Genomic DNA, 16,131 nt, shown 5'->3' on the forward strand with positions numbered 1-16,131 from the left:
CATCTTCGAAGGTTCCTTCGTGGATGGGCTAAGCATACGCATGGGATATATAAGGCGGAGAAGGAGCGACTCCTTCTACTTATTCAGACCCTTGAAGTAAAAGCTGAAACTTCCATCTTAGACACCAGTGATTTGGAAACTAAGATGGAGGCTGAGTTGCGGCTGAAAGAGCTTCTCCGCAAGGAGGAATTGAAGTGGGCGTTGCGAGCTAAGGTTCGCAAAATCGTCCAAGGCGAGGATAACACTCAATTCTTTCATATGATTGCTAATGGGAAGCATCGTAAGAAGAGAATTTTCCAATTAGAACAAGACGAAGGAACGATAGTTGGTCAAGAAAAACTGAAAGTTTACATTACCAACTATTATAAGCAGTTGTTTGGACCTCCGGAAGATAATTTTGTGTCCTTAGATGAGTCAAGGGTTGAGGATGTTCCTCAACTTGAGACTGACGAGAATGAGATTTGACTGCTCCCTTCACGGAGAAAGAGGTGTTTGAGGCCATCACACAAATGAAAAATAATAAGGCTCCAAGACCGGATGGGTTTCTGGCGGAGTTTTATAAAAAGTGTTGGCACTTCATTAAGGGAGATCTGTTGCCGATGTTTCATGAGTCTTTTAATGGACAACTTCATTTGTTTAAGCTGAATTTTTGAACGATAACTCTTCTTCCTAAGAAGACAGAGGCCGTTCGCATTGAGCAGTTCAGGCCTATATGTCTGCTTAATGTTAGTTTCAAAATCTTCACCAAGGTTGGGACAAACAGACTTACGCAGATTGCGCATTCAGTTGTGCAACCGTCCCAAACTGCTTTCATGCCAGATAGAAATATCCTTGAAGGGGCTGTCGTCTTGCATGAAACGCTCCATGAGATTCACTCAAAAAAACTAGATGGCGTTGTTTTTAAAGTGGATTTTGAAAAGCATACGATAAAGTTAAATGGCCTTTCCTTCAATAGGCTTTGCGTATGAAAGGATTTGACACAGCCTGGAGAAAACAGATTGAATCCTTTACGAAAAAAGGGAGTGTAGGGATTAAAGTGAATGACGATATAGGTCACTATTTCCAGACACACAAAGGGTTAAGGCAAGGAGATCCCATGTCACCGATCCTATTCAACATAGTGGTTGATATGCTGACTATTTTAATAGGACGGTCTAACGATGCGGGGCAGGTACGTGGCCTTGTTCCACATCTAGTTGATGGCGGTATCTCCATCCTTCAGTATGCTGATGATACTATCATCTTTATGGAGCATGACTTGGCGAAAGCGAGAAACATGAAGCTTGTGTTATGCTTATTTGAACAATTGTCCGGGCTCAAAATTAACTTCCACAAGAGCGAATTGTTCTTTTTTTGGGAGAGCTAATGATGACCAGGAGGCGTATAAAAAATTGTTCGAATGTGAATTGGGCACGTTACCGTTCACGTATTTAGGTATACCCATTCATCATCGTAAGCTGACTAACAAAGAGTGGAAATGCATCGAGGATCATTTTGAGAAGAAACTGAGCTGTTGGAAAGGGAAGCTTATGTCATATGGAGGGCGATTAATTTTGATTAATTCGGTCCTCACCAGTATGCATATGTTTCTCCTATCCTTTTTTGAGGTCCCGGTGGGTGTCAGGAAGAGGCTAGACTTCTATCGATCTCGTTTCTTTTGGCAGAGTGATGAGCTTAAACGAAAGTATCAGCTTGCTAAATGGGATATAATCTGTAGGCCGAAGGACCAAGGGGGTCTAGGTATTGAAAATCTGGAAGTCAAAAACAGATGTCTCCTTAGCAAGTGGTTGTTTAAAATTTCGTCCGAGACGGAGGATACTTGGGCTCAGATTTTGCGAAATAAGTATCTTCAATCTAAAACCTTGGCCCAGGTGACAGTGAGGCCGACTGACTCACCATTTTGAAAAGGCTTGATGAGAGTCAAGCCACTCTTTTTCAACAGGACAAGGTTCTTAGTCGGCAATGGAGCTAATACGAGGTTCTGGGAGGATTCGTGGCTTGGGGAGACTCCCCTTGCACTTCAATATCCTACTCTGTACAACGTTGTTCAACGTAGAGAAGCTTACGTTGCAACAGTTCTACAATCCACTCCCCTCAATATTATTTTTCGGAGGACACTAGTTGGAAATCGTTGGGAGGCCTGGCTTCATCTTGTAAGACGTTTGATGGATGTCCAGCTGTCTCAGCAGCCAGATCAGTTGTATTGGAAACTAACTAAGAACGGTGTGTTCTCGGTCAAATCCATGTATGTGGACGTCATAAATTCTAGCGCCATTCCTTCATCGAAGCACGTTTGGAAAGTAAAGGTACCTTTGCGAATCAAAGTGTTTATGTGGTTCGTGCATAAACAAGTTATTTTGACTAAGGATAATCTGGCAAAACGCAATTGGGTGGGTTCTGCTAGATGTAGTTTTTGTGACCATAACGAAACTATCAAACACCTCTTTCTTGATTGTCCGCTGGCTAAGATTCTATGGCGGTCGGTTCATATTGCTTTTAATATTAATCCGCCTACTTCCATCAACATGTTATTTGGAACACAGCTTGATGGGGTTGCCTCCGATACAGTGAAGCACATTCGTATTGGCGTTTGTGCTTTATTATGGGCGGTCTGGAACTGCAGAAATGATTTGGTTTTTAACAGATCAACGAACATTCACTTTTTGCAGGTTATCTTCCGGGCCACAACGTTGATCCGTATGTGGTCGCTACTCACTCCGACGGAGGCCAGAGAGCGTTTGGTTACTGATTCTACCCGATGGGAGATGGTAGCTCGGGATATTTTCTATCGGTTTGGATGACGGTCATGCAATAGGATAGGCATGTAGTGCTCCTATTTTTATTTGCCAGCCGGTTGTGGCTTTCTGTTTAGCTCTTATGATCGTTTGTTTTATTTTTTACTTCGAGACTTGGAGACTTGTTGCTGGTTTTTTTAATAATATGAGCCGTATGCATTTTTCTGATGCAGAGACTGGGGTAAAACCCCTTTTCGAAAAAAAAACGAAACTTGGACCAATAAAAACCAGGTTAATATTCAATTTATATGATGTGAAATCAAAATTATATATAAGTATGTGATTGGTACTATTGGTATTATTGACACAAATTCGTGCAGGGAGAAAGTGATAAGAGGCTCTCTCGGTAACTTCTACTATTGTATTGCTAACTATACAGGGAAAAGTGCAAGCAAAGGCCGGGCTCCATAGAGTCCTTTATTTTTTTCCGGAGAAAATACATTTTCTATACCTAAAGAAATTCTGATATAGTCGTAGTATACATGTATAAAATTTCATGAACATACATATTCATATGTGATCTAAACAAAAAAGACAAATACTTAAAATAGGTTTTTTGTTTGTTGTATTTGCGTCAGATATTTGTCTTTTTTGTGTAGCATGCAAATAATCAAATTAGTTGATAATTTTGTACAAACTTGAAGAATATACAGATGACATTGATTGAGACTTCTATTATTTTTCCGAAAAACAAGCTCCATGTAGCTCGGTCTTTGCAACGTCACTCTCTAACTAAAGTTGCTTCCACCTTGGAATTAGCCAATTTCACTTGATAACAGTGAATTCGAATTTGACTCTTTTTTTAATATTTTATTGTCGGTAGCCTGACGATGAAAATTGGCTGGAAATCTTGTGGTGCTGAAAAACAAGGGCAAGAAATATACAAGTGAAATCATGATTATAAATAAGTATGTTATTGGTATTATTGACACAACTTCGTGCATGGAGAAAGTGATAAGAGGCTCTCAGTAACTTCAACTATTATATTGCTAATTAGAGTTGCTTCCAACTTTGGATTTAGCCAATTTTCGCTTCATAGCAGTGAATTCGAATTTGACTATCTTTATTTAATATTTTATGATGGGTAGTTTTGCAATGAAAATTGGGTGAGAATCCTACGGCGCTGCAAAACATTGTCAAGAAATAAATAAGTGAGTCAAGCACCCAACGGGCAAGGCGCCAACACCACCAGCACACACACACAGCAAAAAGATCAACAATTTTTTTTGGTGGTTTCCTAATCCTATAGGATTCAAGAGGACACATCATTCCGATTCTATATTCCTGCATTTTGAGAATCATGCGAATCAAAGAAGCACCCCTAATTTTGTCGAGATATAATTGCTAATAATGTCATTGTCTGACATAATGGCTAGCAATGTTATTATCTCCTACCTTACGTGCCCGGAAATGACGTATTTTGTGTAGTTAAGACAAATCTTGGACCATATATTATGTTTTTGGTACTACTGTCAACACTAATTTGCTGCATGGAGAAAGTGATAAGAGGCTCAACTATTATACTCCGTATTTGCTAAATTAGAGTTGCTTCCGCCTTTGGAATTAGCCAATTTCGCTTTATAGCAGTGGAGTTCGAATTTCACCAAATATCTTCCTTTCAATATTTTACTACCGAAGCAAAGGGCGAGAAATTAGAAAAACAAGTGAGCGGAGCACCCAACGGGGGAGGCGCGTTCGGCCGGACGCCAACACCTCCGGCACAGGCAGCAAACGGATCGACAGGAGAGAGAGAGAGGAGGGAGGGTGGGACGGGAGTGGGAGCACGACAGTGATCACCTCGGCTCCATTAGAAAACTCCGCCCGAGGAGCACATCGCTGCGGCAGGAGGAAGAACAAAGAGTAAACAAAGAGACAAGCAAGCAAGCAGATCCACTGCGACAGTGGCTGCTGCGGGGCACTGTATTTTACTACTCCTGGTAGGAGATTTGAATCGAGTCCAGGTCCAACACTGACAGGAGCCTGCCCGAGAGAGAAGCCGGCCACGGCAAGACACCAACCCCACCTCCCCCTCTCTCGCCTCACCTTTCAAACCACTCCACTCCGCCGCAACCCTCCATCTTTCCCGGCGCCGGCGTCACGCTTCCTCTCGAGCTACCGTTGCGGCGGCCATGGCTGACAAGCCCCCCGTCGTCGTCGTCGTCGTCGTCGTCTTCCTCCCGCTGCTCGGCCTCTGCTCCTGCGCCAATGTGAGCCGTCCGTTCAAGCTTCACCATGGTGTTCGGTGGCGGCGCATAGCCTGCCATGGCTGCGTGTTTACTCATTTCTTGGCCTGCCGATCTGCAGGTGCACATTGTGTACATGGGGGAGCTGCACCCGGAGCTGCACCCGGAGCTGGTCCGGGACTCGCACCACGGCATGCTCGCCGCCGTCCTCGGCAGGTGAGCTCATCTTCATCCATGGTCGCTAATTACTTTGGAGCGCGCCTCAAGAACTCAAGAGCTGGCTGTGATTTCGCAGCAAGCAGGCGGCCGAGGACGCCATCCTCTACAGCTACAGGCACGGCTTCTCCGGCTTCGCCGCCGTGCTCACCAACGCGCAGGCGGCGCAGCTCTCCGGTGAGCGGCCGGGCATGCACATCTTGCCGTTGTTCATAACAAATTAATTGCTCTGCTAACTGTTTCTCCTTTTGCTCTGGTTATTAAATCAAAAAGATTGGCCTGGGGTTGTGCGGGTGGTTCGGAACCGGGTGCTTGACCTGCACACCACCAGGAGCTGGGACTTCATGCGGGTGAACCCGTCGCCGTCCGGCGGGAGCGGAATCCTCTCCGGCAGCAAGTTCGGGGAGGACTCCATCATCGGTGTGCTAGACACAGGTGAGGCTGCAGTTCTTCAGTTGCAGCAGAAATCAGAACTGACACTGACACTGCAATGTGATGACTGAGGTTTTTCTTGGGATCTTAACTTTTCAGGGATATGGCCGGAGTCAGCCAGCTTTAGAGACGATGGCATCGGCGAGGTTCCGCGGAGGTGGAAAGGGCAATGCGTCGCCGGAGAAAGGTTCAATGCTTCCAACTGCAACAGGTTAGCATGCCTGCTCTTTTCTTTCAGCTCTTGCTTACCTTTTGCTTGTGAGAATGTACCATCCTGGTGGTGACTTCAGATTCATGATAGGATAGGAAAATAATAGGCGCGAAGTGGTTCGTCAAAGGGTACCAAGCCGAGTACGGGAAGATGAACACGACTGACATCCACGAGTACATGTCGGCAAGGGACGCTGTCGGGCATGGGACGCACACGGCATCCACTGCTGCTGGCGCTCTAGTGCCCGACGCCAGCTTCCGGGGGCTTGCCAGTGGTGTGGCGAGGGGAGGGGCACCAAGGGCTAGGTTGGCTGTTTACAAGGTGTGCTGGGCTACTGGTGATTGTACCTCTGCAGACATCCTTGCTGCCTTCGATGCTGCCATACATGACGGTGTCGATGTGCTCTCGGTTTCCCTCGGCCAAGCACCACCTCTCCCTGCTTATGTTGATGATGTCCTGGCCATTGGATCGTTCCACGCAGTCGTGAGAGGGATCACGGTGGTCTGTTCTGCAGGAAACTCCGGTCCTTATTCAGAGACAGTGATCAACTCTGCACCATGGGTTCTAACCGTTGCTGCGGGCACCATTGATCGGACTTTCCTCGCAAAGATCACCCTGGGCAACAATAGTACTTATGTGGTAAGAGTTTCATCTGAATTATCGGTTTGAATTTATGGTTTCAAACTGTTGATATATCCCTGTCTGCTTCTGGCATTCTCATGTACCATGGTTGCAGGGCCAAACAATGTATTCTGGGAAGCATGCCGCGACAAGCATGCGTATAGTATATGCTGAAGACGTTTCATCTGATAATGCTGATGATACTGATGCAAGGTAAGCTTCGTCATCCTTGTTCGGTTCTTTATCGATCCTAAAATACACTCCCTTTTTCTTTTTGGCTAATGCCTCTGCAGAAGTTGCACTGCAGGATCTTTGAATGCTACTCTAGTAAAAGGAAATGTGGTGCTCTGCTTCCAAACAAGAGGACAGCGAGCATCCCAGGTGGCAGTAGAGACCGTAAAAAAGGCCCGTGGTGTAGGAGTCATCTTCGCGCAGTTTTTAACCAAAGATATAGCATCTGCTTTTGATATTCCCCTTATTCAAGTAGACTATCAAGTTGGAACAGCCATACTTGCATATACTACTAGCACGAGGTACATAAAACAGTATTGTATATGATTCCGTAGTTGCGAAAAAACTGAATTTATGATGTTCTAGTGTCTGTTGAGCCATGTTGAGATTTGTTTTTCTACATAAACAGAAACCCAACGGTTCAGTTTGGCTCCGCAAAAACAATTCTTGGAGAACTGATAGGCCCTGAAGTTGCATACTTCTCATCTAGGGGCCCAAGTTCTCTGACTCCATCAATTCTGAAGGTAATTACATCCCACAGCTGACCACCCAAGTTTGTCCTTAATGCATTCTACTAAGCTTAAACTCCAAATAAACACGCTTCTTCTCTTGCCATCTAACTTCTGCAGCCAGACATAACTGCCCCGGGTGTAAACATTTTGGCTTCATGGTCACCTTCTGTAGCCTTATCATCGGCCATGGGATCTGTGAATTTCAAGATTGATTCTGGAACTTCAATGTCGTGCCCGCACATTTCAGGCGTGGCCGCTCTTCTCAAATCAATGCATCCTAATTGGAGCCCAGCTGCAGTAAAATCGGCAATGGTCACAACAGGTAATGGTCATATGCTTCACCTTGTCACACATATTCTCCCCCTAACTAACAGGTATACACCTTTGTAGCCAATGTCCGTGACGAGTATGGATTCGAGATGGTATCTGAAGCAGCGCCCTACAAGCAGGCGAATCCCTTCGACTATGGAGGTGGCCATGTGGATCCAAATAGGGCTGCACACCCTGGTCTTGTGTACGACATGAGACCATCTGATTACGTGCGCTTCCTTTGCTCCATGGGCTACAACAACTCAGCCATCGCCTCCATGGTTCAGCAGCACACACCCTGTCAACATTCGCCAAAATCGCAGCTGAACCTGAACGTCCCATCCATCACCATTCCTGAACTGAGGGGCAAACTGTCGGTGTCGAGAACGGTCACCAATGTCGGCCCAGTCACGTCCAAGTACAGAGCCCGTGTGGAAGCACCTCCAGGGGTGAACGTCACCGTGAACCCCTCGCTCCTGACCTTCAACTCGACAGTCAACAGGTTAACATTCAAGGTGGCATTCCAGGCCAAACTGAAGGTTCAGGGGAGGTACACCTTCGGCAGCCTGACATGGGAGGACGGCACACACACGGTGAGGATCCCTTTGGTGGTTCGGACGATGATCAATAGGTTCTATGTGAACGCATGAATAAGTAACACCTTTGTAGTGTGTACCGGTGTCGTCGTCGGTCATGAGAACAAATGATGTAACAAACTCGCTAATCTCTCCTGATTCTAATAGCATTGGTGATTGGTTGGGGCTTCTTGGCTAGAGTTTTACTATAGTGAAATAATATTTTGTCGCACCAAATTTGGCCAATTTCAGCAGTATCTGCAACATGAATTGAAGAGTCGCAATAGAAAAGAACTTCTATTTGATAACCAGGAGCATCTTTGGCGACACAAAATTGACCAATTTTAGCAGCAAGTATGTGTAAACATGAATTGAACTGCTGCAGAAAGGAACTTGTATTCATAATCAGGGGCATCTTTGGTCACACAAAGAATGATGAGCAGCAAGTACAAATTGCAGCATACACGGTGAGAATACAATGGATGTTTAGCTGTAATGCTGTGAGTAATGCTGACATATCTTACACGACCAAGAATCCAATTTGTGAACAGGAGAGGTCAAAGCATACACATACGGGTCCTGAATCCTGGGGTCTCACGATTTGATCTTCTTCTCGTCGGCGGAGGCCTTGTCGCCGCTGGGATCAGCGGCGGAGGAGTGAGCGGCGAGGGCCTTCTGGTAGTCCTGGAGCTCGTCGTAGTAGATGTCCCAGACGCAGCGGACGCAGCCGCTGCCGCAGCAGTCGCCGGGGAGCGGCTTCTCGGGCGGCTCCGGGGCCGGGGTCGCCGGCGCGTCGGTCTTCTTGGCGTCGGCCATGGTGGGCGCCGTAGGGAGGCGGCGGGATAGGTGGATGAGAGGGCGCCCCGGCGCGGGGAAGAGAGGCGGGATCGGAGAGGCCGGGCCGCGGAGGACGGCGCCCAGCATGCGGGCGGGGGGAAGGGGAAAGCGATGGGAAGTCGTTTCCCGATTGGTTGGCTGGAGTTTAGAGGGAGGACGAGTCCAACTGGCGCAAGCGATCGAGCGGAGGGAACACACACCGCGGCGCGTCGTGTTTGGCGAAAACTCTTAAAAAGCACTGCCATGGACAAAAAAAATTACGAAGGAATTAGATGTGCTCTAGTTATTGCACATCTAAATGAGTGAATCAAGTATAAAAAAAAGAAAAAAAATATTCACACGAATCTCGATGTAAGATCAATGATATATGACTTAGATATCTAGGCGTGCTTTAGCAAAACTGTTTTAAATACGACCAAAGAAACATTGTTTGGCACATGACGCAACCAACAAGCGGTGCTATCTCGTAACGCCGTAGATTAGCAAGGTAATGAGAAAATCTATTTTGATAGCGTGCAATTTTCAACGAAATAAATTGACGGTTCTCCAAGATGCTTTTGATCTTCAACACCAAGTGTCCATAAGAGGAACGCTCCATGACTGGTTGGTTAGCGCAGCGACGTAGTAGAATTGTTCGATTAGATCATGAAGCTCTGATTGTTGTAGGCTTAGTGCATTCCTTTCCGTCATCACACTAGGTTTGGTTTCGAGGGCATTATTGCAATGAAACTAAAATTTGTAAGCCAAAATGGTTACAACCCCTCTGAATCTCTAAGCACCATTCCAGTACCCGCTTTACCAGTTTCTTTCACGAACGACCCGTCAACCGAGAGCGCCACCTAGTTAGGAGGTGGCGGAGGCCATGTGGGGCTCTACTTAGGCTGCTTCGAAGGATCACTGCAAGTGGATACTTCGATAGATGCCTTTCCTTTTATTGTACTTTTAATAGACTGCTTCTCTTTGTGAGCCGAGGAGGAAAAGTAGCTGCATAGGTAATCTCACCTCAGTGTCAAGAAGCATATAATTACGGAGACACCATATCCTCCAATCAACTTGATGATTTTTTTGCAATAAAGCCCCCCTCCTGCACCCCTGAACTTTTATTAAGCCAAGGCAGAAACCATCATCAGACAAAGCTTAACCTCAGTGCGGGCCAAATGTAGCTGCAGCAGAATAACACGGTTTTAAACTTCGCCCTTACAAACAAACATGAAAACACTCAACATGATACATTGATGATCAACAAAACAAGCTATCGAGCACCACTACAGGTCACCAGACGAAGCAATCCTAAGCAGCTCACCTCGCCAATGATCGAGCAGCCTTAAGCATCAAAGAAGAAGAGCATCGTGATTGTCTGAACACAAGATCTTCCATTGCCTGACCACAAGCCGGCCAAATCTAGGATGCATTGCATGCTTCACCACTTTCACCCCTAGAACACAGTCATTTTGCAAAAGCCATAAGCCCCACAAGGTAGCTGAGGAAACCAAGTTAAGAACTTCATTTTTTATGCTTCCAGAAAGGAATCAGAGAAGTGAAAGAACTGGGCATAGAAATGCAAACACACCCAACAATGACAGACCCAATTTCCTTTGCAACAATGCAATCAAAGAATAAAATGTTGTATGGTTTCAATCTCACTATAGAAAACACAAGAGGTGTCATCCACATGCCTCCTCTTAGCAAGATTATCCCAAGTTAAGCTCTTATTGTTAAAATAAGCCAAAGAAACACCTGGATGTTAGGTGGAGCTTTAATTCTCAGAGGAGACCCCCCAAAGTTCACCATCTTGTAAAGGGATTTAACAAAGTATTTACGAGAAGGTTCCAACATCCAAACTGGTTGATCTTTACTATCAAAAAAATTAAACATCTTAAGCATATGAACTAATTCAAACCATCTAGACAAAGTAAACTCACCCACACATCTCCTAAATGTAAGATGAAGGGTCTCCCCATCCCAGACTTGTTCAATAGTACCATCTTGTATGTTGGCAGATCTCAAAGTGATCCCAAAAAAGGTTTTGAGGGAGCAATCCCCTATCCAAATGTCATGTCGGAAGGCCACATACCGCCCATCCCCAGGAAACCATTTATAAAAGGTTTTTGCAGCATTAAAAGCCTAAGAAATACTTTTCCAGAAGGGAGAACCCATCCCAGGTTTATCCCAAAAAATTAGGTTTGTTAGTAGCATATTTAAAGCAAAGGAGCTTTTTCCAGTCACTGTCTCTCTCATCATAAAACCTCTTACTCCAAGAGGCAAGCAAAGCCAAATTGAAATCCCTAAGATTAGTACTCCCATCCACCAAATCTTTTCTTCCTCGAGATAAGCCCCCAATTAGGCAAATAATACTTGTGTTCATCTCCCGAGTTGCCCTAGAAAAAGTGAGGCATTCGAGAACTAATGGCTTCAATAGGCCACTTGGGAAATTTCATAACAGACATTAAATAAGTAGGGATATTGGCAATACAGGTAGTAAGCAAAAAAAGTGTGCCCCTATAAAACAGATTCCTACCCAGCCAGCCAGAGATATTTTTGATGATCCTGTCAATTAGGCTGGAGGTCTTCCCTCCTAAGTTTTTTGAAGTGTAAAGGAACACCCAGATATTTGAAAGGGAAATCCCCTATCATAAGAACTGGGCAAAACATTTAGAAATTTCCTCATCCATATGGATAGTATGGAGATCACTCTATTAATGAAAGTTAACTTTTAAACCAGAGAGCTTTTCAAAGCAGGTCAGAGCCCACTTCAGGTTCCTAGCATGTTCCAAGAAGCATCTAGGAAGAGGATGGCGTCATCAACATATTGTAGGCTAACACCAACACTAGGGCCAACATTTGGAAGGAGACTAACAATCAACCCACGATGAACAACTTTGGATAACATCTTAGAGAAGACATTGGCCACCAAATTGAAAATTAAAGGAGAGAGCGGGTCACCTTGTTTTAACCCCCCCCCCCACACACACACAAAATGAGGATAATTAGTCTCATTAATCATAACACAAAAGGAGCTTTGGTGGAGAGAGCTACAAATCCGCCCTATCCACTTACTCACAAAGCCATTAAAGCTAAGCATTTCCACAAGGAAATCCCAGCTTACCCTACCATAGGCTTTCTCATAGTCTAACTTAAGAACCATACCACTCACACGAGCCTTATGAATCTCATGAATGACCTCATGATCTGTTGGGGATCATTGCATGGAAAACAAAAAAATTCTACGCACACACAATGATCTACCCATGGAGATGCATAGCAACGAGGGGAGAGTATGTCTATGTACCCTCATAGACCGTAAGCGGAAGCGTTTCACAACATGGTTGATGTATTCGAACTTCTTTGTGCTTCAACCGATCAAGTACCGAACGCACGACACCTCCGCGTTCAGCACACGTTCAACTCGATGACGTCCTCGCCTTCTCGATCTAGCAAGAGAGGCGAAGTAGTAGATGAGTTCCGGCAGCACGACGACGTGGTGACGGTGTTGGTGAAGAACAATCTCCGCAGGGCTTCGCTAAGCACAACGGAAACTAAGACGGAGGATAAACTAGAGGGATGGAGTTGCCGGCACACGGCTTGGTGTATCTTGATGTGTCCCGGGTGCTAGCCCTACCCCTCTATTTATATGTTCAGCCCTGGGGTCGAAACTTGGAGTAAAAGCCTCCTCAAAGTCGGTTTTGCCCGCAAGAAAGAGTCCTTCTTGGACTTCCAGGACCATATGCCACATTCCTTGGCGTCTGGCCCAGACGCCATGGGCCTTGGCGTCTGGCCTAGGGCCAGACGCCAGGATCCCCGGCGTTTGGCCCCTGGCCTCCGCAAAACTCCTTTTGCACCGACCTAAAGCCCCATGGGCTTTACCCCTTGGCCTAACCATATCATCATATATATCAATCTTTACCCATGAACCATTCCGGAGCTCCTTGTCATGTCCGTGATCTCATCCGGGACTTCAAACAACATTTGGTCAACAACATACATAACTCATATAATACTATATCGTCAAAACGTTAAGTGCGTGGACCCTACGAGTTCGAGAACTATGTAGACATGACCGAAGACACCTCTTTGGTCAAGAACCAATAGCGGAACCTGGATGCCCATATTGGCTCCCACATATTCCATGAAGATCTTTATCGGTCAAACCGTTTTGACAACATACGTAATTCCCTTTGTCTATCGGTATGTGCTACCTCCTAAGCTTGCGTTGGTTTTCCCTTGAAGAGGAAAGGGTGATGCAGCACAGTAGCGTAAGTATTTCCCTTAGTTTTTTAGAACCAAGGTATCAATCTAGTAGGAGACTACACGCAAGTCCCTCGTACCTGCACAAACAAATAAGAACCTCGCAACCAACGCGATAAAGGGGTTGTCAATCCCTTCACGGTCACTTACGAGAGTGAGATCTGATAAATATAATAAGATAAATATTTTTGGTATTTTTATGATATAGATTGGAAAATAAAGATTGCAAAATAAACAACGACAGAAATGGCTAGTTGACAGGAAACTAATATGATGTAAAGTAGATCCAGGGGTCATAGGTTTCACTAGTGGCTTCTCTCAAGATAGCAAGTATTATGGTGGGTGAACAAATTACTGCCGAGCAATTGATAGAAAAGTGCATAGTTATGATGATATCTAAGGCAATGATCATGAATATAGGCATCACGTCCGTGATAAGTAGACCGAAACGATTCTGCATGTACTACTATTACTCCACACATCGACCGCTATCCAGCATGCATCTAGAGTATTAAGTTCATAAGAACAGAGTAACGCATTAGGCAAGATGACATGATGTAGAGGGATAAACTCAAGCAATATGATATAAACCCCATCTTTTTATCCTCGATGGCAACAATACAATATGTGCCTTGCTGCCCCTGCTGTCATTGGGAAAGGACACCGCAAGATTGAACCCAAAGCTAAGCACTTCCTCCCATTGCAAGAAAGATCAATCTAATAGGCCAAACTAAACCGATAATTCGAAGAGACTTGCAAAGATATCAAATCATGCATATAAGAATTTAGAGAAAAATCAAATAATATTCATAGATAATCAAATCATAAACCCACAATTCATCGGATCTCGGCAAACACACCGCAAAAAGAGTTAAATCGAATAGATCTCCAAGACGATCAAGGAGAACTTTGTATTGAGATCCAAAGAGAGAGAAGAAGCCATCTAGCTAATAACTATGGACCCGAAGGTCTGTGGTAAACTACTCACACATCACCGGAGAGGCTATGGTGTTGATGTAGAAGCCCTCCGTGATCGATTCCCCCTCCGGCAGAGTGCCGGAAAAGGCCCCAAGATGGGATCTCACGGGTACAAAAGGTTGCGGCGGTAGAAATAGGGTTTCGTGGTGCTCCTGGATGTTTTCGGGGTATATGGGTATATATAGGAGGAAGACGTACGTCAGTGGAGCTGCGAGGGGCCCATGAGGGCGGGGGGCGCGCCTACCCCCCTGGGCACGCCTCCCTGCCTCGTGGCCTCCTCGCTTCTTTCTTGATGTCAACTCCAAGTCTCCTGGATCACGTTTGTTCCAAAAATAACTCTCCCGAAGGTTTCATTCCGTTTGGATTCCGTTTGATATTCCTTTTCTGCGAAACACTGAAATGGGCAAAAAAAACAATTTGCACTGGGCCTTTGGTTAGTAGGTTAGTCCAAAAAAAATATAAAAGGGTATATTAAAGCCCATTAAACATCCAAAACAGATAATATAATAGCATGGAACAATCAAAAATTATAGATACGTTGGAGACGTATCAAGCATCCCCAAGCTTAATTCCTGCTCGTCCTCGAGTAGGTAAATGATAAAAATAGAATTTTTGATGTGGAATGCTACCTAGCATAATTCTCAATGTAATTTTCTTTATTGTGGCATGAATGGTTAGCCGGATGTGTACCTCAGACTGGGTGAAGCCGAAAGCTAGTGTTCTTAAGGGAATATTCGGTCGGTGAAATAAAAGATGATATTTTTACTCATTTTATGCGCCCCCAGATGCTTTTTTTTGCGTCTCTTCACGCAGTCCGGACATGCACCTTAGGGCATGCCTCCCAGCGAAAGGAACCCTTAACGGAACTATTCTCTCTGGAAGATGTTTCTTACTAACCATGTAATATAACATAACTAGTTGGGCACTTGTCTGATAAAGCACTGATGACCCCTACGCCTGGTCTCCACGCATACCCCGGTTCTTATATAACCGCTAGGGTATTCGGACACACTCCGGACCGTCAGGTCCCGAGGTTGAAGCGAAAAGGTCGGCAACGACAAACGATCTACAATCCGGCTAGAAGGCATTACACATGTCAATTCAAAATTACACAGTCATTCTGACTGATTGTATTCCTCTTCTATACCATCTAACAGGCTGTCTAATTTACAGTCCTGCTGGGAATACTTCGCGGCCAACTCTACTTGGCCGTATACTAAGCTTACAGGGATCTCCTTCCCGTCAGGCCCCACTGGTCCGACCTCGGCCATGTGGTTTGGGTCAGACTTCGTAAAACGGGTCTTCACCATGGCCCAGGCCTCCCTAGCGCCTTGTCGGCAGGCCGATATCTTCCACAACCGGAAGCGCCGCCGAGCTCCCTTCAGCTTCTCCGCAAGCTCTCCAAGGCCCTCGGGCACGGAGTGGGCAGGCCATAAGGCTTGGGCAATACCCCGCATCGCCTGCCGAATTCGCTCGTGCAGTTGCAAGAGTTCGGGAAGAAGGTCACCCGTAGAACCGGGCATCTCCTCTGCAGGACGACCTGTGAGCATACCTACAGACATTACTCTGTTAGTCGACTTCCTCGCCGAACTTTTTTTTCGAAGTTCGTTCAAGCACTTACTAAAAATGCCACGTCGAATCCACTGATTCTCCTTCGTGGAGTCCGACAGCTAGCCACGAACATCTTTAAGTTCGACGTCCAGCTTGGTGTTGGCATCCTGAAGATCATTCTTCTGTCGCCTCACCTTTGTCAACATACTCTCACCGGCCTTTAGCCGGCGTAAGAGTTGTTGCTTGTCCGGATCGAGTCCGGCGCCATCTGCAATATGATTTGTCAGATTTGCACCCACACCACACAATACTAATCTTTCGAAGTGTATCTTACCTGAGGGGGTCTCTTTGGGCTCCCCTGCTGCGGCTAGTGCGGCCTCTAGTTGGGCCTTGCACTTTTCTAGCTCCTGGGACAGTACGGTATTCTTCTCTGTA

General features: G+C 45.5%; 2 protein-coding genes across 3 annotated transcripts; one reads left to right on the forward strand and one right to left on the reverse strand.

The window, feature by feature from the left end:
• Positions 1-4,551: 4,551 nt before the first annotated feature.
• On the forward strand, positions 4,552-8,276 carry LOC125510205 (subtilisin-like protease SBT3.6). 2 transcript variants are annotated; one of them, XM_048675304.1, is made up of 11 exons: positions 4,552-5,002; positions 5,100-5,194; positions 5,274-5,371; positions 5,468-5,629; positions 5,726-5,837; positions 5,933-6,476; positions 6,574-6,671; positions 6,752-6,991; positions 7,099-7,213; positions 7,319-7,523; positions 7,592-8,276. In XM_048675304.1, exons 1-11 carry the CDS (start codon positions 4,925-4,927, stop codon positions 8,158-8,160), a joined length of 2,316 nt encoding a protein of 771 aa, XP_048531261.1. In that variant the 5' UTR covers positions 4,552-4,924; the 3' UTR covers positions 8,161-8,276. The 2 variants fall into 2 exon arrangements, with proteins under 2 accessions (XP_048531261.1, XP_048531262.1); XM_048675305.1 differs by lacking the exons at positions 4,552-5,002; positions 5,100-5,194; positions 5,274-5,371 and having other exon boundaries at positions 5,488-5,629; positions 5,928-6,476.
• Positions 8,277-8,456: 180 nt separating this feature from the next.
• LOC125510206 lies at positions 8,457-9,115 on the reverse strand. Its single transcript, XM_048675306.1, has one exon. The coding sequence runs from the start codon at positions 9,007-9,009 to the stop codon at positions 8,680-8,682; it is 330 nt and encodes a 109-aa protein (XP_048531263.1). The 5' UTR covers positions 9,010-9,115; the 3' UTR covers positions 8,457-8,679.
• Between the last annotated feature and the right edge of the window lie 7,016 nt (positions 9,116-16,131).

This window comes from Triticum urartu, chromosome 5, assembly GCF_003073215.2.
Source record: "Triticum urartu cultivar G1812 chromosome 5, Tu2.1, whole genome shotgun sequence".
NCBI classification, from domain to species: domain Eukaryota; kingdom Viridiplantae; phylum Streptophyta; class Magnoliopsida; order Poales; family Poaceae; genus Triticum; species Triticum urartu.